Raw genomic sequence first — 27,768 nt, 5'->3', positions numbered from 1 at the left:
CATTCTATACATTTATGTTTAAATTAAGAGTCCCAAGGAAGATGACAAATTGAATTTTATAATGTTCTGAAAGAAGTCTCTTATGCTCACACAGGCTGCATCTATTTGATACAATTAAATACAGTAATATTTTTAAATTATCTTACAATTGAAAATAAATGTTTTATATTTTAATATATTTTAAAATGTAATTTATTCCTTTGATGGAAAAAAAAGCCATTACTGCAGAATATATTGCAGAATAATTTTAATACACAGGTTTGTTGCTCAACACATATTTTTTACTATTACCAACAGTTGCGTTGCTTAATATTTCTGTGTTAAAAAAAAAAATGTTTTATATTTTAATATATTTTAAAATGTAATTTATTCCTTTGATGGAAAAAAAGCCATTACTGCAGAATATATTGCAGAATAATTTTAATACACAGGTTTGTTGCTCAACACATATTTTTTACTATTACCAACAGTTGCGTTGCTTAATATTTCTGTGTTAAAAAAAAAAAAAAAATTGCCAATTGTTACAGCACCCTCACTAATTTAAGAAGCACTCTCAGTGATTTGATTCTGTACTTTGGCATGTACAACTATCTGAATTTAAGAATTTAAGGTGTGTTTTTGACGTGCTGGGAAATGATATTTTGCTCTTCTTTTGATATAGTCTAAGGGTCCAGTGATGATCGTACAGTAGCTATAATGCATCATTCAGAATTTACACGTCATCTTGTTGAATAACACCGGGTAGTGTCCACTGGCACATAATTGTTATGTATAACTGAGGTGAAGTGTTTCATTTAACCCCCTGGAGCACAGACTATGGGCAAATAATGCAGCACTCAGACCCAGAGAAAGAAACGGAGGAGCTTTAACTAGCAGATGGAAATTGCCTTTTCATCTCCTTACTCTTTCCGATCCGAACCCACGGATACAATTTGGCGTGTTGCTCGGTGTGGGGGCACAGGGCAGGGAAAGACAAATGAGAGAGGCCCACCGCTAGAATATGTTCCCGTGGCCCGCCGCTGTGACCTAATTGTGGGAATGTAGCTTCCTCCGAGGCGCCACTCTCGCGCTGATTTCACTGTAATCAACAGAGGAGGACAGAAATGCTCTGTCGCCGAGTGCAGAGCGCCGTGAGAGGAGGCTCGGATATCATACATTTAATTTCCTCATAAATCCTGCCGCAATGCAACAAATTTGAGAGGGAGAGGACCCTGCGACAGATTAATGGGCAAGGAGATTTATTCTGGCACGATCTGAGCTGCTTTGGCTTTTAAGCCTCAATCAGGTTAGGAAATAGGAACGATAAGTGTATCCAAATAAAACATTCTCCAATTGACCGGCGCAACAAGAACTGGCCCCAGGTTCACTCTCGCATCTGCGCGGGAGAGGGTGTATGAGACGCGGATGCGAGGCGAGGCCCGGCTCCGAGCGCAGCGTGTGACCTCCGGAACAAATGAAAAACAGAAACCGCAGACGCAAAGTAGCACACGATTACATTTGTGTGCCAACGTTTGGTTAGACTTAAACGTTTCGATTCGAGGCCCACAGCGTGCGTATTTCACCCTGCCTGCTCGAGCAGATGTCATTGTGCGATGACGCGCCAGAGCACACTGTTCTCAGGAGCGCGTGGAGCGATTGGATGCCAGCTTGCGTCTCTAAGTAAACCCTCTAAGTAAACAGGTAGATGTCAGATCCCTTCAACAAGGACAATTCAAAGCCTCTTATGTATTTTTTTTAAAGCCAAGCTGCAACCATCTTATCTCCGCATTAGGACGGGGGTACAACGGGCCTGATTATTATTATATATTTTTTATCTTTTCCGTGAAATGAATAGCTTAATGTTTGAAGTAATCGCGCATTATGTTCAGCTCATGGGAGCGCCGTCAGGGTGAGAGTCAATGAGAGACAAAGAGAGATGAAGATGACAATCATCATCTTGCTTTAATCAGAAATGGCTCAGAGGATAAAGTGTGGCATATCTGGCCTTGTGAATGGGCTTATGCTGAGAGCTCACTGTTCCTTTCTCCTACACGATCGCCCTTCAAGCGAGCTACGATAAATCAAGACTCCATAACATGTCGCAATCAGCTGTGTTAACTGATTAATTTTACAATTATAATAAAGATGCAGATGTGCTTTTCACCAAGTATTTCAAGTCGTCATAATTAAACATTTATAGGAGAGGCTGCGCTATATTATTAATTTAATAATATAATATAATATAATATAATATAATATAATATAATATAATATAATATAATATAATATAATATAATATAACCCACAGAAAAGTGACAATATTCAACATATAGCACAACCTTTACAGAAAAATATATTCAGTAGGCTATAATAAAAATATTACGGGAATTTCATTCAAAACGTATCTTAAGCTCAATTTTGACTTTTTGATTACAAAAACATATAGGCCTAGTCAAATATTATGATTTTATTATAATAAATAATAAATGTATAATAATAATAATAGTCATAATAATAATAATATATCTTTCAGAAATAGTTATAATATTTTGATTTATAATACTATGTCAGTAGTATGATGCATTTTTAAGATTCTTTAATGAATAAATAATAGTATTTATTTGAAATAAAAACCTTTTTTTTTAAATAATACATTTATTTAATGCCGCAAAATAAACGTGACCCTGGACCACAAAACCATTCAAAAGGGTGAATTATAAATAAGCTTTCCATTGATGTATGGTTTGAGAAAATCGCCTTTAAAGTTGTCCAAATCACGTTCTTAGCTTAGCAATTCGTATTACTAATCAAAAATACATAGCTTTGATATTTAAAAATAAAAAATAAAATAATTTTGATTTATTTACGGTAGGACATTCGCAAAATATCTTTATGGAACATGACATTTACTTAATATCCTAAAGATTTTTTTCATAAAAGAAAAATCAATAATCTTGACCCAAACAATGTAATGTTGGCTATTGCTACAAAAATACACTTGCTACTTGTGTTCCAGGGTCACAAATATGTGTGAATACTTACTTTATGTAGTGTATAAATGCTACATGTAAATTCATTATATAAAGTACTTGTAATCATAAAAGAAAAAATATAATAAAACATCATTTCTAAAGAATTACAAGTGCACAGTGCTGTGCTGTGCAGCATGTCCTCTCAACGATGATGTCATGTAAGAGTCTGATAACTTGAGACATCTCCTCAAAGAAACACAAATATGCTTGAAATAAGTTTAAAGTGGATAATCAGGCCCTTGAGAGCAATGAGCTCATATTCTCCACAGCCAATCAAATGGCTCGAATGCCATCCCTCACTCATCCTCATTCCCATTCTTCCATCATTCACCTGTTCTACAGCCTAAAGTGAATATGTTAATGCCCGGCCTTACTCACAAGACACATCGTCTGCATCCCGCAGTCTCATCCGTCTCCATTACACCAGAGGGGACATTCCCTTGTCCATTTTGCGGACCATATTTAATTTGGTGGACAGATGAGGGAAATGAACGGTGAATAGGAAGGTGAAGTAGGGTTACTCAGGTTGCCCTGCACCCACGGCTTTGTCAGACTTCCACACCATTATTCTGGAAAAAGCATTCAAACCTTTTGCTCGGAACATCAAAGGTGCGGTCAAGTCCCCCCCATGCTTTGGAGACCACTGCACCATTCAGAGCTGACATTATGGAGAACATACTGCACATGGACAAGGGTCAGAAAAATAGAGGCAGGAGCAAAAGTGGTTCACTCAACACTTGAAAGAACGTAAGGACTTGAAAAGGAAAATAGAGAAGAAAGGTACACTGAAAGACAATTTAAAACAGAAAAGAGCTGGCTAAGAGAGCATGCACTGGATAGGGAGCTGCGTATGGCTATGGCAAGACCACACAATCAAAAAAAGCTGCTGGAAGTACTGTGACCATGCAAATGTTTGCCATATGTGCACATCTGAGTGATTCTGGGATGCTGAAGAGAGCTGAACAGACAAGGCAGTGAGAATCTCTGTTGGGCTGCTGGAATGTCCTGGCTGACAAAAGGACTCACTCAAGTCTGTGTTAAAACAGCCATTTTTTGCAGTCCACAGCAATTGCCTGACAACACAGCTTTTCTCCTTGGTCACCGTTTTCTTTGCAACTTCGACAGCTACTTTCTATTTCTCTTACTGTTGCTATATGAGTTTTTTTTTTTTTTAGTCTGTATGTTTGCTTGAGGTAAGCGATTTTGTAGAAATCTTAAAGTTCAATCAAAAATGACAATTCTGTCATCATCTACTCAGTCTCAAGTTGTTCCAAACCTGTATGAATTTATTTCAGCTGTTTCTTTAAGATATTCTGAAGAATGTTTGTAACTGATGCAGTGAGATCCAGACAGATATGTCAGAGATCCATTTTAGAATAGGGAATAACAAATCTATTAAATCTATAAATCTATTAATGACTGTAGGTCAGCTCAGACTAGGTCATCGTGATCAGTCAGATGTTGTGGATAAAAAAAATAAAAATAAATTAGATGTGTGGCTAGACATGGCTTTCAGAATTTTAGAAGAAATACTTTCAAATATTTTACATATTACAAAAACACAGTTTTTGAAAAACACCATCAGTTAACGACTAAGAAACATTATTAATCAGGCAGGTGAAAGATGTCCAATATCTAACAAAACCCATCTTTTAAACATATGAAATGTTCAAAGTATACATATTTTTGAAGAATACTACAAAATATTACATATATAAACATAAATAAAACTAAATAAAAGACATATAAATGAGTAACATTAATGAGTAAATACCTGAATATGAATATATGATGAGGATTTATATAAGATGCATAAATCGATAAATAATCAATCATAAATGAATACATGGATATGAAAATCAAGGAAAATATAACAATATTGATTACTGGGATACACCATTAATGAAACAATTGACAGTAGCCATTGACTTCTAAAGTATAGAAAAAGGATTAATGGCTACCATCAACTGTATGGTTACCAACATTCTTCAAAATATCTTCTTTTGTGCTCAACAAAAGAAAGAAACGCAGGATTGGAATTTGAAGCTCAGTAAATAATGACAGAATAATGACAGAATTTTTTGGTACACAAAAGCAAATAATTCAAGTTTATATCTGAGTTTGGCTGTATGTATATGTAGGTTTTGTGTGTGTGTGTACCATCACAAAACCTGGCATATTTAATCAGTTCTGGCACCTAGACACATCCACACATACACACAGACTCCCTCCTCTCTAACAAACCATCTCCTTCAGAATGGTAATAATAATATGTTTAATCCCTGCCATTTGAACTGTTTATATTAAACATAAATTAATGTAATCTAACATTAAGTATGAGGATCCTTTTCAAGAAATTGCAAAACAGGACAATTTTTCACACCTTGTTTATTTGCACACAAACATCTTACCTTGTATACATTGGCTGTGTACATATTGAAATCTAATGCTTGCACAATCAGAACATTTCACACAAATCATAGACAAAAAGTGAACTAATCAAAATTGGTCTTCTCCTAGAGCTGTATCCTCAAATCTCAGATCAGATTTAGATTTAAATCCATACTTTTTATGAAGACTTTTACAGATCTGAGAACAGATGGAATGGAAGTGGTGGTCTCTACATGCACCTAAGGGTGGGATCCCTGCCATAAAGTGTGGCACAATGTGTCTCTGGAGGTGTGCTTGTCTCTCCTATTATGTAGTTCTTACAATTAATCTGTTACACACTTTCCTTAGTGCACCTGGAATTAAAAGCTGGTAAATTTACAGGTGTCATCATTATCAGTAAGTACCACTCATTGGTGTTGGGCACACGTTTTTCACTTCTTCTCTTAATGTAACCTGTTACAATTCACAAGCTGTCATTGCTGCTGAAAAGAGTAATTATTTTTTTAAAGAACCAAACTTGGTATGATTAAAGTGGACAAAGAAAAAGTACCCCTGCTGAAAATGAACAGTCTATATAATGAATATGTTGATTGACCACTTTTGAAAACTGATGCCTTTAAGCATCTTCACTTTTCATTCTGCAGTGACCTATAACCAAGGACAAAACTCACTGTGATCACTTTTAAGAAATCAACCCTGAGAGGCTTCGCCAGTTTAAAACTTTTGTTTTGGGTCTTTTTACATGAAAAGTAATACCTAATCAGAGTAATGCAATGCAAGTAATGCAATGTAGGTTAAAATTATATGAATAACACATTTCATACCCAAATTTAAATATTATGCAAACTCCCGAAATAAATGCACAACTCAATCTAGAATATTAATCAAAATGTGCTGCTTATTTCGATTAATTTCCAAAACAATTATATAATATGTAATATAACACATCATTTTATTTTGTTCCCTACAGTGCCAAAACGTGAAGTTCTTAATATAGGGTGAGAATTAATAGTGGTTTGTATTGCCATTTAATCTCAAAAAGTATTTGAAGTTCTGTGTTTTCTATGACAATTAAAGCCGCCTTTATACACAAGCAATTTGTCTTGTGAATCGTGCTCCGTCTTTTGCCTCCCGCTTTCTGAAAAGGAGCGCGTCCGTTGAATGGGAATCTGAGCTCATTTCACAACGTGTTCGTGGGCTGAGAGTGGAGCTCCAGCAATAGGATCAATGTTTATTGTGTGGACAAGCCGCTAATTGTGCCTGAATAAACTCAAATTAGAATTCGATCATTTACATATGAGTAGAATTAGTGGAACCTGTTTAAAGTCCTCTCAATTGCGGCTGCAGGTGTGGGAAATGGGATTCTTTTGCTTATTTTATTTCGTTGAAATATAGCCTAACTGAAAAGCACTAGTAGCTACTAAGGTATAACAAATAGCCTAAGTGCAATTAAGTTAACTACAGAAATGTGTAGGATACTATATAAACTAGATTCAAATGATTCACAAACAAATGGTATTCTGGTAAAAACCTTACAAACTAATCAGTGTCCTATGCAGTCGTGCTTGAAGACGTAATCACGCTTCAATCATTATGTTAAGTCATCATCTTAAGACGACACTGTGTGAGCAGCTTCAACTATATTCTTCTCACAATAAAGATAATCACTGTTTGAACTTGAAAAGCTCCGTGTCGGCCTCTCTGCAATAATTTGTTGTGAGTCTCAGGTGAAATCGTCTGCAAACAAATGAATTCAAGCTGGCCCTCTTAAAAAGACGAGAGGGCGACTGGTCATTGTAGCAAGAACACAAAACTCTGGATTCCAGCAAACTTTTTATACAGCTTTAAAAGGGTCTCTCTTTTTTTCCCATTTCTTGCTATACCTCTGGCCAGGCTAAGTCTTTTCTTCCCTGCTTTAATCCTTCCCTTTATTTCAGAAAAACACAAAACCAGGTTCCACGCAGTGCTTTAGTGGCTAAAAGTGAAAGAGCTGCTTCTTTGGAGGCTGAACTCTGAATCGCGCTGGAAAATTGGTTCCTCTGAATAGGTGGAGGAGGAAAAACGTTTAATAGGATCCGAGGGAGGTTCTGCTCTCGCAATCTGCTCTCTAAACAGGTGGAAATGGGACCTTATCAATTGTACAAATAGTAAGTATAAACCAGCATGGAAAAGCAATTTTCAGCGACGAGGATTAGCAACTTGCAATGAAAATTGAAACTGGTCGGACGGTGCCCAAATCCTTCTTATTAAACCGACCTGAGCTGCACATTTCATGTGAAACTGAGCGCTCGTTAAAATAAATAATACAATACAACCAAATAAATCAATAACAGGAAAACCAATAGTGAAGTACAAAAGTGTATCATAAAAATATCACTATTTAAATAGAATTATACTCTGCTTAAAAACATAATTTGTCATAAAAACTAAGTCGAAGAAAAGTCACTAAAATAATGTCATTTACAGACATTACTTTTTATGTATTAGCCCACTGTTCTGCACCTGCACCTCGCGGATCATAATATGAACTGTGCGTGGATGCGCGACAGACCATTTGAGGCAAGAAACTTAAATAATAATCTGTAGTATATGTCATGCATACCACCCCCGTGGCCGTGTATAAATGAGCGGTAGGAGAGGGGACAGTTCTGGTGATGGCGTTTCCTTGTCACCCTGATAAGAGCAAGAGCAAGTGATGTCAGCTAAGTGCTCCAGACAGTGATCTCGCGCTGATGAGGACGTCTGCGAGTAAAATGTGACAGTGCAGTCACGCCGTTATCGTTGAATAGGCTACATCTGCTGTGCGCTTTGGAGGAAAAAGGTAAACTACAACATCGACTCTCTGGCGTAAGTTTGCTGTACGATTTTCGCAAGTAGCTACTGAATAGGAATCGACTATGGGAGGGGTTTTGTCTTATTCTCTGCTTAACGAGCTCTGTAATGTCCTGTTAATTTTGTGTGTACTAGTTAATGAGCATTAATCGGGTACCCCTGGACGCTATTGTTCTGGGGATGGCCATTTGAATGCAAATGGATGACAGTGTAAAAGCAAGGTGCTTATTAAACTGTTGCGTGTCCTGGCTTCTCTGGAATTCAACAGGAGAGGACGGGGCGGCTGGTCGATGCTCACACCAAGTTGGTTAGACATGGCGAGCTCTCTCCCTTTGGAAACAGTGATGTCCTGCCCGAGACTAGACGACAGGAGCGGGGCCACGGCGGCACCCAAGTCTCTGGCCTTTTCCATAGACAGAATCATGTCCAAGACGTCTGAACCGAAAGCCGCCGCCACGGAAGAGGAGCGCCGCGGAGGACTTGAGGGATCCGAGGGGAAGAGGACGCTCGGCTTGTGTACCCCGATTCCCTGCATGATCCCCATCCAGCCGTTCAGCTACGACCTGCATGCCAAGGCTTTAATGAACTATTCCGAGTTTTGGAAAGTTAATTTCAGGGGAGCATTATGCACTTCAGCGGCCATGTGTCAATCCAACTGCGGCGTCTGCGGTAAAGCGGACGCGGGAGTCAAGCACTCTGTGTTGCCGGGAAGCAGGGTCATCAAGCCGCAGGTGATACACCAAGCGCTGGCCATGCCCACTAACGGATCGTTGTGCTATTTCAATTACTTGGACTCGGCTTATCATCAGTCCGAGCTGCTGAGCGGACATTTATTTTCCTCAGCAATCGCGAACTCTCAAGCACAAGCCATAAGCGCGCATCAGAAGCTTCTGTTGTTGGAGAACGCCAAACTTGCGTGCGTTTCACCCGATAAATTCCCCACACCTCAGTACCCACATAAAGAGCATCTCCCTGGGCAACTGGACCAGATAGTGCGGGAGAACCACAGTCTGGCTGAGAAGAACGGAGTGAAAGCGCACAGCAAAACGAATAACTGCTCCGCTGATGGGAAACCCAAGAACTTCACGTGTGAAGTTTGTGGAAAGGTAGGTTAAATGACGGATTTTATCAAGTTGTTTTGACGAGATGTAGGAAAGTAAAATATTGCTCACGCAGAATAAATTGCAGATGATTTATTAAGCTCTTTCGCTTTTCCCTCATAGGTCTTCAACGCGCACTATAACCTGACTCGTCACATGCCGGTGCACACAGGCGCGAGGCCGTTCGTGTGTAAAGTATGCGGGAAAGGTTTCCGACAGGCCAGCACATTATGTAGACATAAAATTATTCACACACAGGTGAGTCAAAAAATAAAATAAAATACAATAAGTAATAATGTATTATATTTTGAATAAAACGCACTCGCAAGATTTACTTACCCAAATGTTGTGAATTCGTTCACAGGAGAAACCTCATAAATGTAACCAGTGTGGAAAAGCATTCAACAGAAGCTCGACTTTAAATACACATATCCGAATTCACGCGGGCTACAAACCATTCGTCTGCGAATTTTGTGGAAAGGGCTTTCATCAAAAAGGTAAGCAATTTTTGAATATTTTTTTTTCGCATAAAATAAAACCGGACATAATTCATCCATTTTTTTTTAAGTTGTTGAAATGAGGCCTTTATCAATTTCAAATGAGATCAAGACTCAGCTAACAACTTACCATTACAAGATTTTTACATTTCATATGGGTCAAAACACAGACCTTTAATTCCTTTGTACGTCGACAGTTCTCGACGTGATATTAACTAAGTTTGACAACTTCTTGACTTCAACATGCAAAGTGCTGATTAGGGAAGGCTTGAAAATGAAACTCTTCTGTTAAATGTAACTTAATTGTGAACTGTTGACCTGGTGGAAAAAAATTACATAATTCGGGTTGTTGTTTTTTTCAGGGAATTACAAGAATCACAAATTGACCCACAGCGGCGAGAAACAGTACAAGTGTTCAATCTGTAGCAAAGCCTTCCATCAGATCTATAACCTCACGTTTCACATGCACACGCACAACGACAAGAAACCCTTCATCTGTGGGACCTGCGGGAAAGGCTTCTGTAGGAACTTTGACTTGAAAAAGCACATACGGAAACTGCACGATAACGTCAGTTGCGGAAACGATTCTTCCAGAGGACACCAAAACTGAGACGCGACTAGATTTTGACTGAACTTGGACAACTGATGAACAGCACGATTTTTTGTGGTGCTTTAACATCTTCCACCGACATGAACGAAGATGGACGGGACGGGAGAAAATAATCACATCATCGAGGGATTGTACATAAAACAGAATAAAATATTATTTAATGAAACCACTGCCATACGGGGCTCCCAAGCAATTATTTGTAGACTAGATGAAGGAAAAGCGTTTTATAAATAAATGCAACTTATGTGTAAAATAAATGTTTGATAAATTTGTAAATTTGTTGACACTTGTTGACACAGTAAAGCGAATATGCTTAAATAAAAAAAAAACATGAAAACAATAATGTCAGATTTATTTATACATACATTTTCCATTTGTTCAAAAAAAAAAAAAAACTCGAGGTCACTATTTAAAGTGTGTGTCTGTTTCACATGAGTAATTATTATTATTATTATTATTATTATTATTATTATTATTATTATTATTATTATTATTATTATTGTATTTGCATGATTGTGCACAGAATTTAAGGTCAGTTTTAAATTATTAGAAACGTGATTATTTGCCATTGTAAAAATAAACAAACAAGCAGGAAAAGGCACTATATTTATATAGCCTAATTGCATACAATTGGAAAGAAGTTAACTACGACTTTTTAAATAAATAAACTAGGCCTATAATGAGCCACATTCGAGTAAATTATAAACCTCATAAACTAGAGATTTTACAGTTTAAAAAAAGGGGACAGACAAGACTCGTTAATCTATCAAATATAATAACTATCGATCTATTGCCTTGCAGCCATTCAGTGCACAGTTAAATTTAAAGCTCAAAATGACATGTCTGGTGGTGTTCCAATCCTGTGGTTTCACTCAGACATTTGATACACGATTCTGCCTCTGTGACCGTGCACTTGACTTCCGTTTAATGGCTCAAATTATCAGATAAAACATAGACTCTTGAAAGCCTATTACGTTAATCAACTAAAGAGCCTCGAGGGAAGCTTCAGCGCATCAAGTCGTGTTCATCAGAAGGTGGAAAATGGACTGCACTTATACCACTTCTCCTCATCACCACAGCTTTAATAAACAATAATGTATTCGGCGCACGGATCCTGGAACAATATTATCCTTACACGCTAACAGAAATACTGAGCAGAGACAAGCGCGTGATCTCAAATCTCGCTCTCCCAATTACAGCCCAATTAGCAATTATGCCCACGTCTTGGGACCACGAAGAAGACTAATATTACTAGTTGAATGGCCTACTCAACTCCTCAGAGGCAGAGGTTCTAAAATGTGTTTGAACAGAAGTGTCTTTATTTCTTTCAACTGCATTCGAATGTCGTCCCATGTGGAATATAGACGTGATTAAAATAAAAACCAACAACAACAACAACAAAACATTAAACATAAATCAAGACATGATTTCATCAAGATTTTCAGGGTCTCGAGAACTACATTGCTTAGGCTACATATAGTCTACAGACTTTATAATGCGCATTTACTGAAAATGTAATTTTTCTTGGGCAAGCCAAATAGAAAGAAAGGCTATACAACTAGTCAAATTAAATTTAGAAGACTAAAAATAAACCATATTATTTGTGCAATGACACTTTATTGCACCGCGTTCTATTATGAACTGGAAGTATGATTTAATGAGATGATCATGATTTACCAATAATGCATTTGCACTCGAAAAAACTAAACTTAAAACTTTCGGTTTAATGACCATTATTGACATTCAAGCTGGTCTAAATGTGCGATGATCACTACAGCTTGTAACTTTTCATTTATTTACATTTTTTATGCGTTGAAGATTTGTGTGAATGTGGATCGGTTAAAAACAATATTAAAATAGGCAAAAAAAACTAAACTAAAAGATCTGAGAATTCCTGGTGATGAAGAGGTCTGGGAAAATACCAGTGGGGGCGGATCTCACTAAAAGACATGTTTGTGTGGGGTATAAAAAAAAATCCCTTTTGTGCAAAGCTGCCTATCTTGCCTATAGTGCCTAAAAAAGATTGCAGAGAATAAAAAACAACCTAAAGGCAGTCTCGTTGGCCTTTTTCTGCACTTACCTCTCAAACATCTGAGCAACCAGCTTTGCTTCTAGAAACATGTTAATTGACAACGGAGCTCATTACTGCATGCACATGTAACGCGGCGAGAGGGATTATAGGGACAAGAGCGCATTAATTAACTGTCAACAGCGGAGAGCATGAACACGACAGAGATCAGCCGAAATTGAGGCATTTACAAGCGACAAAAGCCCGGCTGAGACAGGAAGAAAAAAAGCCCGAGACTTTTGTTTGGTCAACTCAATTGATTGTAAATGGAAGATTAACGGGGGTAGCGTCAGCATTTTTAAGGGGGCGCGGAAGAAAAGGCCCCAATTAAATCCACCAAATGTTAACTACATCGTTTCTCTCAGTTTAACCCAAATGAAATTCTAATTAAACCGTCCTCCTTCCATCATTTTGGAAAGCAATTTCTCTCCCAGTTGGAGAAGAGCGGGCTAGTTGTAGTACTTGTTAAGAGAAGCGTTGCTTCTTGGCACAAAGCGCTCGCGAGAAGCATTGTAGCGCGCCAAGGGGAAAGTTAATGAGCGTCAGGCGCGCGCTCTTTGGATCTGTTCCTACAGATCGGCGTTGAAAAGATGGACTCAGCCAAGCGACCGCATGGTGTTCTGCACACGTATTTATTTCCAAAAAGACGACGATAAAGAAGGTCAACCTGACAATATGTTGTTTTATCCAGTTTCACAGGCTGTGAACATTCATTGAACGAATAACAGAGACAGCAGAGGCTATTCACAAATAAAAAAAGAGTTAGGCATTCACAAATAAAAATACGTAAAAAAAAATACAATTTATACAAAAATGACGAATAGCTACATATCTACTGTGATGAAAAATGTCTGTTTCTTGGGAAGGAATATGTGATTTCGCTTAAAATTTAAAATCATCTCGGGGTGTAAATTTCATGGCATTGGGAAAATAGTAAAAATAGTAAAAAAAAATGTAAAAAGTCTCATTAAAATCTTAAATGTATACTAAATTAAACCTCTTAACTGTCACTAACGTTTTTGAACATAGACTTGAAAGTGCATGATCCAAACCTTAAATTTTTATAATTCATTACTGAAAACATTTTGTAACCTGATTTTGATGTACCATTTGCATGGTAATGAAATGTTTGATTTTAAAATGGGTTTTAAAGGATGAATTTTGCGATTTTATGTTATATATATATATATATATATATATATATATATATATATATATATATATAAAACGGCAACAAAGAAGACTTTTGACAAAGGTCAGAACTCCTGTTATGGTGTAGGTTTTTGAGGTGCACTCTTGCCATATATTAATCTGTTACTTTTCCTACATATTTCTTAACAAAAAAGATTGTTAAAATATCTATTTAGGAGTCTTAGACCTTTCCAACGATATATCTTTTGTTATGATTAGATTTTGATTTAATTGTAATATAGTGAAGTAAATGTAGGGCCGGGTGACAGTTAACAGGTTTTAAGTAGTAGTATGCAGCATTTTCTTCTAAAATATTAGAAAATCATTTGACCGCCAAATTAAAGTGGTGTAACCAACATGAAGAAAGCTCTTTTGGGGACAAGAAAGCCATAAGAATAAATTATACCTATATAACAACTTTTTTTCAATTCTTGTCACTTGTCTTAAAAACCAATAACTTGGAATATATATACACATTTTAATGATTTCAGACATCCTCGTTTACATGTGGATTTTTGAAATCGTTTCACATTCAAAAAGATAAATGAAACATTCACATTCACACATTAATTCACATTCACATTCCTAAATGAGTGGGATCAGGCATTACCCATGCTGGGCCTTGAGTGGCAGGCAGCGGTGCCCCTTTCGCTGCATTCGGTCTGCACGTCAAGGGCACGCTCAGAGAAGGAGCTTTATTGCTCTAAGGTGTTGAGGCAGCCGCATGGTAGTGGAGTGCAGGGACTCTGCCTCGCCGGAATTACATCAATGTCAGTCTCGGGTATGACCTCCATTCAGAAGCAGTCTTGAGGGCTTCAGGCCATGCAGCTGAAGGGGACCTTCTGTCCCCTCGTCCAACTCTTTACCCACAATGTCTTTAAAGAGACGAAGGTCTGACCTCAAAACAATCTGTTCCACATTCAACAATCTCAGCGCCCCATTATATAAATTTGAATGCAAGTGACGCATTGTGTCGGGAAATAAGGGATATGGGCCAAAGGAAACTGCTAAATGAAATCTAAGGCTTATCAGCAGATCTCCAATAGTTATCTGTTTAAATTGCTGTATTGCTTCTATAGAGGAGTGACCTGTAATCAGTCTCATTGTTTGTCAGGATCAGTAAATCTGGGATGTCCGGTGCTAATCTTTTGACCCAGGATGCCCTTTCGGGACAATCTCCACTCCGTTTCCCAATGGATGGGTCTTAATTAACTCAGACCAAAAACCCTGCTTGTTAAGCTGGTACTCTCTTCAATACACCAAGTTAGAAAGCAGGGGATTTGATATAAAGCGATGTGTCACTCACTGATCCCTTAGGCTGTGATTTTATGCCCAGTCTGTGGTGGGTTTCTGAATAAAATATAGTCCAATCTATGGTTCCACCAAGAAGCTTGAACATCCATGGAAACTTTGCGTTGTTCTTTTTAGTGGAAAAAGGTTCCAAAAGTTCTTCACACTAGGAAACCCCCATTGATGAGAAAATCTTTCTAACCTTTTTTTTTTATGAGTTTAAAACAAACACATGACAACACACAAACATTTACACAAACAAGCATTGCACAGTCAAACTACTGCCACAAATGTTGGGATGGAGTGGATGTTTTGACTACTTGGATTAATGGGTTCCAGTGAAATAAATGGGGTAAATAACAATATTGAAACCCAAAATCAATACAAAACAGAATGACGTATAAGTTATCCAGAACAAAAACACAACAGGAGTTCCCTCGTGACCAGCACTAGTGCTGGAATAATAGTTTCAAGAATGGAGAGAATTCCCCAACAGGCTCCCAAGCAAAAGCTATTCGTGTTTAAGGGCACTACATTGACAAAGATCTTTAGTTGTGAAAAGCTCCTTTGAGAGCACTGGGTGGTATGTTTCTGATGGAAGACAAGCTTGTTTCACTAAGGGAAATTTTTAATATTGATACCGTTCCCGATATCTGATGATCAAAGATTAATGAAAATACTCAAAAATGTCATTATGTATCTTTATTTAGTAATTTTACTATTAATCAATTAAAGTGCCATAATCCTCAACATAATCAGGCTTTCTTGTAACAGCAACTATGCCATTTTTACAGACACAAGTTATTCAGATACAAACAACTTTGTTCTATAATCTTACGATAGTGTTCTGAAGGTCTGGCTGATGGCCAGGTGTCTGAAGCCCAGAGCTGATCTACAACATTTGGCCTTGGCCTGTGCTCTGACAGCCTCAGTTGGCAGTGGTATCTGTAGCCAAACCACCTCAGGGCTTTCCCTATTAGAATACATAATGCAGATCTAGTCATTTGGAAGGGCTCCAGATCGTGCTCTTCAAAAGCCTTTTAGATAATTTGCTGTCATGTCCTCCACCCACACCCAGAATCTCCACCCCTCCACAGCCAACCTACCCCCCTACCAATTTGGAAGCCTCGACTGGTGCCCTGACCTCAGGGGCAGGAGTCCCAGCTGAGGAGGAAGGGCAGCTGCCAACCACCACCACTTCAACCATGACCATCCAGATGATCGCGTTTGTCAAGCCGCCACTCCGTGTCACCCTGAACTGGTTTGATCATCCAATTAGGCTAGGTCACGGTCTGCAATCTCTCCCTCCATGGAGGGACGATAGACAAGACAGTGAACGAGCACGAAAAAAAAATATCAGGATTAAACAGTATATGTACTCAAAAGTGTAATATATATATATATATATATATATATATATATATATATATATATATATATATATATATATATATATATTTATATGTTTGTTATATATACCCAGTTAGATAGAAGATACTTTAGAGCTCTTTCATGCCTAGATTCCAAAACCACCAGTCTAAATATGAGAAAACACTAGTTAAACAACAAACCTAATCAAAGAACAAATCAAATGCATGATTTTCAGAGTTACAGACAACTTAACTCTCCAAACTCCCAAAGTGGCTGACCAACAGACAGACAACACAAGAGCAATTATCACATGGACAGTCCAAGTGCTCTGAGAGCCTTTGTGTGATGGCAGTCATGACCTCATTGTTGTTGAGGGTTCAGGTAGGAGGCAATGAGGTTTAGGCAAATTTGCATTTGTGCATCTTGAGACTGGATTTTTGATTTAAGCGGGACATCAGAAAATGTTCTTGACAATACTTGTAATGCTTAGCAGTGCATAATGCAACTTAGATACAGCTTCTGGTACATAAATTTGGAGGTAAATAGTGGGTTAGGAAACAGAATGACAAACTCATTTTTCTGGAAAATGTATTTTATTTGACGCACTATATGGATAATCATTTTTTTTGTTGTTGTTTACTTGTAAAAGAAAACAACTAATCTGAACTTATTTTTAAAGTAACTTCAATATTACCATTTCAATTGATTATCTAACTTCATTAATTCATTGTAAATCACAGCTGATTTTAACAAGTGGTTCATTCATTTATTTTTCATACACAGAAGAATAATCAGTTGTGTAGTTACAGAAAATGTAGTCAGTATTGCCCCCATGTGGATGCATTTGTGTATGCGAAAGGTTAATGCAATATTGAATAAACACATTTATTCTGTATTTGCATATATAATATTTAAATCAAATATACTTCAAATATATATCATTTATTTTTCAATACACAGAAGAAAAATCTGCGTTGTAAAAAAAAAAAAAAAAAAAAAAAAAATAAGCAATCTCTCAGTCTCACTTACCGGCGGTTTCCCTATCCCAAGCAAATACTGCTCCCATTCTGGTAGTTTCCGTTCAACTGAAGCCCAATAATGAGTCTATTACAGGGCAACAAAAGATTAAAAAAAAAACTTTTTAAAGGAGAAAATAACTCATAAATATTTACTTCTTTATCATATTCTTGAAGAGATCATCGGATGCCCATTTTCCACAAGTTGAAATGATTCTTTAGTGTCTTAATAAAAAGTCTATACTTAAAATTTCTCAATGGTAGTGTAAAAAAAAAAGAAACACACTTTTTACCCTGTCACAATCATGGGTTGATCATTATAGTGTGGATGTGTACACAGACTTCCAAAACATATTTATGTTCAAACAACATGTAAAGTGAATTTCGCATCCGATGAACCCTTTAAATATTAAGCAGGAAAAACATTTCATGCTGGCATCTGCATTTAAACTACAGCAGCTGTCCTATTGTATTTTAAAAACACATGTCTTTTTATTCACTTTATAACTGTACCTTTTCAATTCATTATGATGGCCATGGTGGGCACAGTTTCTTGGGAAAAGATGCCATTGACATCATATACACATGCAAAAAAATACTTCAAATGCAACATTTACTATTGCATGTGTTCAGAAATGAAACACTGTGCAAGTTTTATTTTATGAGATGTTAATACCTCAAGGCTAATAATATCTGGGTGAAGCAGCTGTCTAGATTTTTTTCAGCATTCTGTAAATCCTACAACAGAAATACACATAAATACAAACAATTATATTATAATACAATGTTTTATATCTAGATAGATAGATAGATAGATAGATAGATAGATAGATAGATAGATAGATAGATAGATAGATAGATAGATAGATAGATAGAAAGATAAAATACTGAAATTAGTCAAAGTAATACACACAATAAAAAACAAAAACATCTTAACGACTGATCTGTATGCATTTAAAATTATTCTATGTTCATTTGACTATGATAAATAAAGCAAAAACCTTTTTAATGTACTATAATTGAGGTCTGTGAAGCACCTAGTTTGGAATACATAATTGTATCATATAAATATAGCACGCACAGTGTATGTATAACACAGAGCACACATTAGAGAAACCTCAAGGATCTGAGCATTCCTCTCCTTCGCTGCTTGAGACATCAGACACTGCTGTTTTTTCTTGGCCTTCTGCTGTTCATAATGCGCCTCCATCTGCTGCAGCAGTAATGCTCTTTCCCCGAGTCTACATGAGAAAAATTACATTCATTAAGCCGTTTAGATTCATAAACAAGGAATTTGGACTAAGAGAAGCTTTTTAACCGATGAGTACAACTGAAAGCCTCACATATCTTCATGTTTCTGGCTGAGTTCAAACTCTTCGTGTGTATATGAGGCCATTTAATGTAGTTTCAAAGACAATGAAAGAAAAAACTAACTCTGTAACTCTGTAAAATGTATCAAAAGCTGGCTACTTTATACATTCCTGCTGTTACAACGACCGCTGCTGTTACTCTGAGACGCCATAGTATCCGGAAGCAAAGCTCCGAACTGAAGCCTGCCGTAACCATAACTACCAACAACATAAACGTGCTGAAATGACAGCTCGTGAGGCAAATATTAGAACAAGTGCGCCCTCTATTGTTGCGAAGAGTTAAATTAACATTGGGTAGTTTAATACATTTTGAAATGTAAAAAAAATAATAATAATAATTTTAAATCAATTACATTATATTATATCCATTTGACATGACACTTTTATCCAAAGCAACTTCCAAGTGCATTCAAGGCATATATTTTATCAGGGCACTTTTCTTATGTTTTTCCTATATTTATTTTGTCCCTGCTGTCCACTCTATTTGCTTTATTATTTGTAGCACGACTGAATTTCCTCACCTGACAGAATCTTCTTGGAAAATTATGTCATTAATGACTCACCCTCATGTCGAATTTACAACATAGCCTACCCAATATACTTAACATGGAGTCAGAATTTTCCTAAGTGCAATTCTAAAGAAAGTTCTGAAGTATTTTCCTATGAACTTTGAGCTTATTTTCCCTCAAGAACAGAATGGCAGTTACCTAGTCTAGTTAGGGCGGTTCTTGCTGATTACTGCCGCTCCCTAAATAAAACCAAAAATCATCGCTCTTATAGCCATGGTAACTGCAAATTAACCATGGTTTTGTAACTTCAGACCTATACAACAGACCTAAGCCAACTTTAAAATGACTTAACATGCATTATATAAAAATAATGAGGCAATAATGATAAGTTAGTTCATAATTATATGGTTTCATCGAATAACACTGTTAAAATAGTATAAAATTAACAATTGATGTACATTACATGTTATTACAAATGCCTGCAAATGGAGGCAAAGGTCATGTAATAGCTGATGCTACAGGACAATCAAATCATTGTTTAACAGGCTATTGAGCAAGCATTTCATTCACAGATCCACTTCTTTATTAATTCAATCTTTAATCTGTGGCCACCATTTTGCAACAGATGATACTGCCTCTATAATTTCTTCAACAAAAAACATGTGGACATCACAACCCTTTAAAAAATAAACCATGATTTTATCGTAAAAAAAAAAATGCTTAATTTTCTTTGGCGTGATTTCTGAATGCGTGTGACTATAAAATCAATCAGAAAACTTTATTAATAAAGTCTGATCTACAATTGTAATTTGTAAATAATTTATTTATTTGCTTCCTGCTGAAAAAGTTAAATGTTTTGCTAAGAAAACGCCAAGTTCATGTCTACACATAAAAACATAAAGTAGACACAAGAAGTCATGCAGACTTTTATCAGTGGGAAAACATTTATTTGCTTCAGCAGTAGAAATCTTAATAATAACAACAACAAAACAATGGAAATCCATCATTTTCTGCTTTTCAGCAATACTAATCTCTTAATTCTCTTTAACACCAAACATTTATAATGATCTTGATAAAAATATTCATAAACAAACCAAAAACCTTTTAAACAGCTATAATATTCATTTGATTTCCATTACATATTTATTTTCATTTATAACAGGCTTTGTTTTAGCATCTTATTCATTGAATATTTAACTTTTTTTAAACTCACACTTCAACTTCAGGCGTAGAGAACTTTAAAATATTTCCAATTTTGAGTGTTTTCAAAAAATAATTAATCATAGTAGACAAAATCATCAAACTCACAAGTCTAACATTTACTGATGATAATTTTTATAGTGCAGCTACTGTATACGCTTCATTTCCTGTAAAGGAGTCAGGGTTTAGTCAAAGATGCTTTGTTGGTGAAGAGATTAAATTATACTTTTTAGCAGTTAACAGCAATTTAACAATTAACAGTTTATCAGTATATTAACAATTCATCACTACAATCCATAAAAAAAGACAAAAATCAATATATTACATTTCCTAATATGTACTTTTATAATAATATTTTTTTTCCTTATGACAATCTGCTAAGTAAGAAAAAAAAAAACAATCATCTTTAAGAATAGCAGTATAACTTAACTCATAAAGGACATTCCAATATATTTTTGTCGATAAACCCATCCTTATCATCCCCATGAGACGTGTCAGACATCTCACATGAAGACTCTTTAGTTTGGTGGGGACCACTAATATCATCACCATGAAACATTTTTGCTGGTGTTATGTAATCAATATCATCACAATCACTCATCTCTTGATGTTGCTTTTCTACACTTCCATTTTCTGAGCTGCTCTCATTCGCTCCCTAATAAGTCATTTTTCATTTTTATTGCTGTCAATTTGTTTGGACTAACTGGCGTCACCCTTTACTGCTCATTTTCTGATTTTTTATGTTTATTTTCAGTTTCATCCTTCATTTCTACGTCCTGCACCTGAAATGAAGACCCCCCTTCAGTTTGGTGAGAACCACTAGCAGCATCATGACCATGAGTCTTGTTCGCTGGTGCTGTGTTTTCATTATCATCACTAACATTGACTCTATTTGCTTCTGTCAATTCGTTTGGAACAACTGTCTCCTTCTTATTTTGGTTATCTTTTTTACTTTTCATCTCTTCAGAATGACTAGCCCCTATTTTTTCAATTTCATGTTTGCTCTCATGGGGATTCAACCTTTTTTGGTTATCTTCTAATCCGTTGTTTTCGGTTTCATCCTTCATTTCCACATCAGTTCCCTTACATGGAGACCGCTCTTCAGTTTGGTGAGAACCATCAAAAGCATCATGACCATGAGACTTGTTAGCCAGTGCTATGTTTTCATTATTACCACTAACACTGACACCATGATTTTGCTTTACTCCATCGCCATTTTCTGAGCTGCATTGTCCGCTCTCAATTTCACACTGATCACTATTTGTTTCTGTCGATTTTTTTGGAATAGCTGACTCATCGTTATTTTGGGGATCTTTATTTCTCTTCTCTTCAGTTAAGTGAGAACCACTAACAGCATCATGACCATGAGACTTGTTCGCTGGTGCTGTGTTTTTGTTATCATCACTAACATTGACACTATTTGATTCTGTCGATTCGTTTGAAATAACTGTCTCACTCTTATTTTGGTGATCTTTTTTACTTTTTATCTCTTCAAGAGAATGACTAGCCTCATGTTCGCTCTCATGGGGATTCAACCTTTTTTTGTTATCTTGTAATCCTTTGTCTTCAGTTTCATCCTTCGATTTTTCATCATGCCCCTGACATGGAGACCCCTCTTCAGTTTGGTGAGAACCATCAAAAGCATCATGATCATGAGACTTTATTACATCCCCATTTTCTGAGCTGCATTGTCTGTCTTTATTTTCCAACTGATCACTATTTGTTTCTGTCAATTTTTTGGGAATAGCTGGCTCATTGTTATTTTGGTGATCTTTTTTTCTCTCGTCTTCAGTTTGGTGAGAACCACTAACAGCACCATGACCATGAGACTTGTTTGCTGGTGGTGTGTTTTCATTATCTTCATCGACCCCAACACTCAAATCTTGATTTTTTTTTTTTACTACACCCTCATTTTCATTTTCACTATTTGTTTCTGTCAATGTGTTTGGAGTAAGTGGCTCATCTTTAGTTTGGTGATCGTTTTTACTATGCATCTCTTTAAGAGGATGACTGGTGTCTGTTTTGTTAGTTTTGTGTTTGCTTTCATGGAGATTCACCCTTTTCTGCTGATCTTCTGCACTACTACTATTATTCTCTGTTGGCTGGTCCATGTTTTCGTTTTTGCAATTTTGTTTATCCACCAGACCTGACAGAATCTTCATGTTACCCCAGACAAAGTTTTTTCGGGGCTTGAAATTGTCAAATGCAAATTTAACCAGCTCCCTTCTGTCTGATTTGTCCAATACAGCAAACATAAAGTAGTCTAATGCACTTTGCTTCACATTTTGAAGCTGTCCCTTGACAAGAGTTTCATAGAGGAAAAACTTGACCAGAGGGGCCTGGTAGTGCTCCAATCCCAGAGTCCCCAAGCACTTCAGGATGCGTGTGATGCGCAAGTTGTTATGTGTATGTCTGAAAAATCAAAGGGAAAATGATGTAGCCATTGGAAAGGCATAAAAGTCTTGAAACAACATCAACTGAAATGCAACAAATAGAAAAAAAATATGACAGTAAAAACCTGTTCAGGTTTTTAAAGCGTTCCTCCCAGTTAAGAGCACGATCCACCTTTCCTGTTGATTCATCGATCAAACGTATACCGTAGAAATCCAACATGAGCTTATATGATTTTACCAGTTTTTTCTTTACTTCTTCATCCTTACGGAAAAGCTGGAAAAATTGAAGAAGATTAATTTAAGCTTTCTCTATTTTTCATTATGCTGTAACCTGCTTCTAAACGGAGACAAATATTTCCTGAGAAATCCTGTCAGACAGATACTTTTTAATATTGTTGGTAAACAAATCTGAAAATCCCATTTAAGTGAATGTTTTAAACTGACCTTTATTTCCATTTTCGAGAGCACATGTGCTCTCCAATTCACCCCCGGCTCTTGTATTGGAAACAACCTGCAAAGTTTTAAAATGGTAAGTTGAATGATGGCCATTCAAACACTTCCAACATACATAAAAATTAAAACAGTGTTGACTAGAACTCCTGGATGAAGTGGAACAGGATCTTACCATTGAATGTAGGAGTGGACATCTTCCAGCCATTCATATTGACCCTGCCACTGATTGTGAAAATCACTGATGTAAAGTTCTGCCCAAACAAAAGTAATATGTTAAAGCACTTCCTTGAATAACACTTGTAACAGCTAAATGAAAACCATAAATATTGTGATTTTACTATAGATAGGGTGACCATATGCGCCGTTCATACAGGACACGTCCCAGCCAGAATTTTAATAATGCCTTAAACATCCAGAGCAGCTTGACCAATAACATGCAAGTATTGTACATAGTCGACCAATCGTTGGGCTGCGTGTGAGAATGCGTGTGAGAAGGTGAGATCTAGAAGGAACAATCAAAGCTATGCAAATATGTGCACGTGTTTGTTCATTCGATTGACTTGAAGCGTCGCTGCGCACAAATCCAAAAAAAAAACAAAAGTGCGCCACAATCCTTCAAGTCAAACGAACGAACATACACGTAAAAGCGATTCAAAAGCATAAGGAGCCGTCTGTTCTGCTCTTTATAGCTCTCATGATTCACAACAATCAATCTGCACCGTACAAATAGCCAAAACCTGGATATTTTAGGCAATATTAAAATCCTGGCTGGGACGTGTCCCGTATGAACGGCGCATATGGTCACCCTAACTATAGAATGAGTGCAATTCCATACCATCAGGGGAAGATCTTATATTACCACGGTAAAATTCTAGGTTATAGAAGGAGTCCTTAAAAACAACAACAACAACATTAATAATAACACCAGACAAACCCATTACCAAGTCTCTTCTCCAAATCAAGACTGCTTAGTGAGCTATCAAACAAGTTTAGTGCAATTAATACTTTAACACTGTACTCTAATACTGTACACTGACATGTGGCTAATTATGAGTGTAATGGCAGAAATTTTACTTACTGTATCTTGTTCACCAGCACCATCATCATCATCATCATCATCACTAATATTATCCAAGCCCTTGAGTCAGAAACAAATTAAAGCTGTAAGATTTTAGCTTAGAAGATCCTGGTAACATTTAGGCATGTCCTGTTGTGTGATTTAGATACTCATCTCATCTCATCTATATATTGCAGATTTATTCACTGAATATAAACATAACCGAGCACTCAGATCATTAGGATGGAGTCAGTTGGAAATACCAAGGGTTCACACAAAACAAGAGGAGTCCGCCTTTAGTTACTATGCTGCCCGAAGTTGGAATCAGCTTCCAGAAGAGATCAGATGTGCTAAAACACTAGTCACATTTAAATCTAGACTCAAAACCCATCTGTTTAGCTGTGCATTTATTGAATGACCACTGTGCGATGTCCGAACCAATTTCACTGTATTTTACATATTCACTGTATTTAAGGTAAAATCATGTTTTATTTTCAACTGTTTTAAATTCATTTTAAATAAGTCAATTTTTAAATAATTTCCAAAGTTTTAAAATTGCTTGTTTTTATTTTTTTTATTATTTTTCTTCATGACTATTTTACTTTCTTTTATGTTAAGCACTTTGAATTACCATTTTGTACAAAATGTGCTATATAAATAAACTTGCCTTGCTTTTCAGTATATGTTTTTCATATTTGTTTCAATGTTGTAATGTGAGTTGGCATGTCAATTTGTAGAGTGAGCAGAGTGGGGTAAGACCATAGATATGAACATATCTATAGGTAAGACAGTGGTTTAATATAGAAAACTGTACACATTTTTGTCTTACACAAATTAACCACAGTTGTATATTACAGCAAAGGTGTAGTTATCTCTCCTTTTTTTTCGGAGTATTGCAAATCCAAATTCTGACTGTGACCATCGTATTCGTGACGTTAGTATGCGCTGTTGTCACTATTTGGCACACTGACCCTATTCAGAAACTTTCTTTTTGAAAAGTCAAATTTCGGTAACTGCATGCTTCCTAGGTTAGAAATAAAAATAAAACAGCATATTAGGTTTATTCCTGCTTCCCTTTATCCTTGCCTAGAAAATTGCTACTGTATTAAAGAGTGGCACAGTTTACCCCACTATCTTATTTGAAGGTAATGAAACTCACCCGGCAACTATGTCGAAATCTTTGCATGTCCCTTGCTGCAAACATGTTCCTGCGACTCTCTCCATAGTGGTGAACCTTCTGTAAACACACCCAGAAATCCCCAAATGAGACAGGTGTGTGTAAAATCGTTTCACATTCATAGAAATAGAAAGCGTAAATAGCATACTATGGTACAGCGTACCTAATGCACCTAAACACATTTCAGTGAATGAATGTCTTATAATCCAGACCCGGGAAAAAAGTAAATCTTAGTAATTCAAACATACCTTCTTCCTGTGTTTTTTATGTTCGTCTTCATCCTCCCATGTAGAGTCATACTCGCACTCATCACCTGACATGTTAATCTGACGAGTAAATCTCCAACTAAGTTTACTAAGAACAAGCCAACCCAAAGCAGGCAAAGCACGTAAAAACCTAAACAGAGCCCAGCACAAACCCCTCAGAGCTCTTTTAAAGCTCATCGAGCGAAAAAAACTAGTTGAACTCGAATAACTAGTTGAACAACGCGTACTCAACACTTCCACTGTTAAGAGAAAGTGAAAGGCTTGTGGTGAATCGAAAGCATTTCTAGTTCAAGGAAATGCAGAGCTCGAGTTGACTCTAGGGTTGCCAGGTCTTGTTTATTTTCTAGGTTCTACACAGACATTTACAGTAAATAGCATATATATATATATATATATATATATCAGTTTTCTGAACATTGAACTGTTCACTCTGTTAATTAATAAATCAGGCGAAGGTGCTTGAATGTTCTTGTGTAGGCTACTTAGTGTTGTGCAGTGTTTTTAAAAGTTAGTGCATATGGCCACAGTCCTTACTCCGTAGTCCATGTGTCCATTGGTGTCACTTCCACTGATGTGTCGATTTATAAAATATTTTTCCATTAATTTCTACTATTTGTAAAACTCCATGCAACGACCAAATTTACGTTTACTACTTTAGTGTTTCACATAGACCTACAGCTCAGTTTAATGAGCGCCTGTCAATATCATGTTTATAGTTACCTCTAGTGGATGTATTTGGGGACAACGCTAGGTTTCCATTCTAACTAGTTGGGTTTGTCGTTTTAGTTTTGTACTTATAGTTTTTGGACTTGTGTACAAGAGGTTAAGATAATCAGGAAAATATGTCTATTTAATTTGTAAAATGTATTTTAACGATTGTTTACAGAAATACGTAATCCAGAAAACCCGCAGTACCTCTGTAAACCACTGGGGGGCTCAATCCACATGCTGGGATAGAAGCATTGCAGGAGAGAGCCTCTGCTCAAAGTATACGAGGTCTTTAGTTGAATATCGTAGTCATTAAATTAATAATCTGCAGTGGTAATAATGAATACATTGATAACTAAGTCTGAGTAGAACTTCCAGAATTAAATTGAGAATGCTTATTAAATTCCAATCCATTAAGGGTTGTAATGCCAAAACGGACTGAAATGTGGAAAAATTCATATTCTTAACTGCTGTTATTGTAGTTTTTAATATTATAGTTAATTTTTCAGTATCAGTTATTTTTGATGAAAATGTTTTCTACTACTAATGACCAAAAATAGACACGATTACTCATAATTATGTGATTATTGTGGTTTTGTCACAAAACTTGTGACTGTGCTGATTGTTTTTTTTTTTCATGATAGGGACTCAGTTCTTAAATTCAGTCACTTAATGTAATTACTGTACACATAGTAATTTAAGATAATCTGGTTCCATAAAGAGTAAATGTTGCGTTATCACGTGACTCCGTGCTATTTGTTTGTTTTAGTTTTTTATTTCAATTGGAATGACTCATTTTTTTCCGTTCTCAGAACAAACATTCCAATTTCTCGATATGTCAGACTCACGTGTTCTGGAGGATTTGTATTTATTTATTTATTTTTGTGGACGTCATGATTGGGAATCATGCTACATGTTGCAAAAGCGTGTTATGAACAGCAGATGGCTCTGTGTCACAAAGCTTTTCTCAAAGCAGTCAGCACCTAAGAGCTAATTTCCCTGTGGCTCATCATTCTCCGTTATTCAAATACCTGTTCTGAATACACTTGTCAAACGTCACATTAGGAACCAGATTCAAAGTCATACATATAAAACCATTTCACACCAGGATTAAACCTGAATGAAATATTAGCTCAGTTTATGAATGCTAGTTATAGTTAATCAAGTCTGCCATCCAAAAAGAGGCTCTGTGAATATTTTAAAGAGCGGTTTAGTATCATTTGAAGTAAATATGTTTGCCAGAAAAAGTGCTAGACCG

General features: G+C 36.4%; 3 protein-coding genes across 4 annotated transcripts; 1 reads left to right on the top strand and 2 right to left on the bottom strand.

Moving 5' to 3' along the window:
- The first annotated feature begins 7,934 nt into the window (after positions 1–7,934).
- Positions 7,935–10,769, top strand: fezf2 (FEZ family zinc finger 2). Its single transcript, XM_052569777.1, has 5 exons — positions 7,935–8,223; positions 8,503–9,340; positions 9,458–9,592; positions 9,699–9,831; positions 10,194–10,769. Exons 2-5 carry the CDS (start codon positions 8,525–8,527, stop codon positions 10,439–10,441), a joined length of 1,332 nt encoding a protein of 443 aa, XP_052425737.1. The 5' UTR covers positions 7,935–8,223; positions 8,503–8,524; the 3' UTR covers positions 10,442–10,769.
- A 6,610-nt stretch (positions 10,770–17,379) lies between these two features.
- LOC127967800 (uncharacterized protein C3orf14 homolog) lies at positions 17,380–18,902 on the bottom strand. Of its 2 annotated transcripts, none has more exons than XM_052568492.1 (4): positions 18,721–18,902; positions 18,459–18,618; positions 18,054–18,115; positions 17,380–17,465 (listed from the first exon to the last, which is right to left on the bottom strand). In XM_052568492.1, the coding sequence occupies exons 1-4, from the start codon at positions 18,771–18,773 to the stop codon at positions 17,402–17,404; spliced, it is 339 nt and encodes a 112-aa protein (XP_052424452.1). In that variant the 5' UTR covers positions 18,774–18,902; the 3' UTR covers positions 17,380–17,401. The 2 variants fall into 2 exon arrangements, with proteins under 2 accessions (XP_052424452.1, XP_052424453.1); XM_052568493.1 differs by having other exon boundaries at positions 18,495–18,618.
- A 1,276-nt stretch (positions 18,903–20,178) lies between these two features.
- LOC127968528 (opioid growth factor receptor) lies at positions 20,179–26,117 on the bottom strand. The gene is made up of 8 exons (XM_052569803.1): positions 25,785–26,117; positions 25,519–25,596; positions 24,381–24,440; positions 24,138–24,192; positions 23,475–23,553; positions 23,294–23,360; positions 22,975–23,123; positions 20,179–22,868 (listed from the first exon to the last, which is right to left on the bottom strand). Exons 1-8 carry the CDS (start codon positions 25,977–25,979, stop codon positions 21,173–21,175), a joined length of 2,379 nt encoding a protein of 792 aa, XP_052425763.1. The 5' UTR covers positions 25,980–26,117; the 3' UTR covers positions 20,179–21,172.
- Between the last annotated feature and the right edge of the window lie 1,651 nt (positions 26,118–27,768).

The sequence above is a fragment of the Carassius gibelio genome, chromosome B11, assembly GCF_023724105.1.
Source record: "Carassius gibelio isolate Cgi1373 ecotype wild population from Czech Republic chromosome B11, carGib1.2-hapl.c, whole genome shotgun sequence".
NCBI lineage: Eukaryota > Metazoa > Chordata > Actinopteri > Cypriniformes > Cyprinidae > Carassius > Carassius gibelio.
The sequence above is the reverse complement of the archived record's forward strand: the minus strand, read 5'-3'. Positions and strand labels throughout refer to the sequence as shown.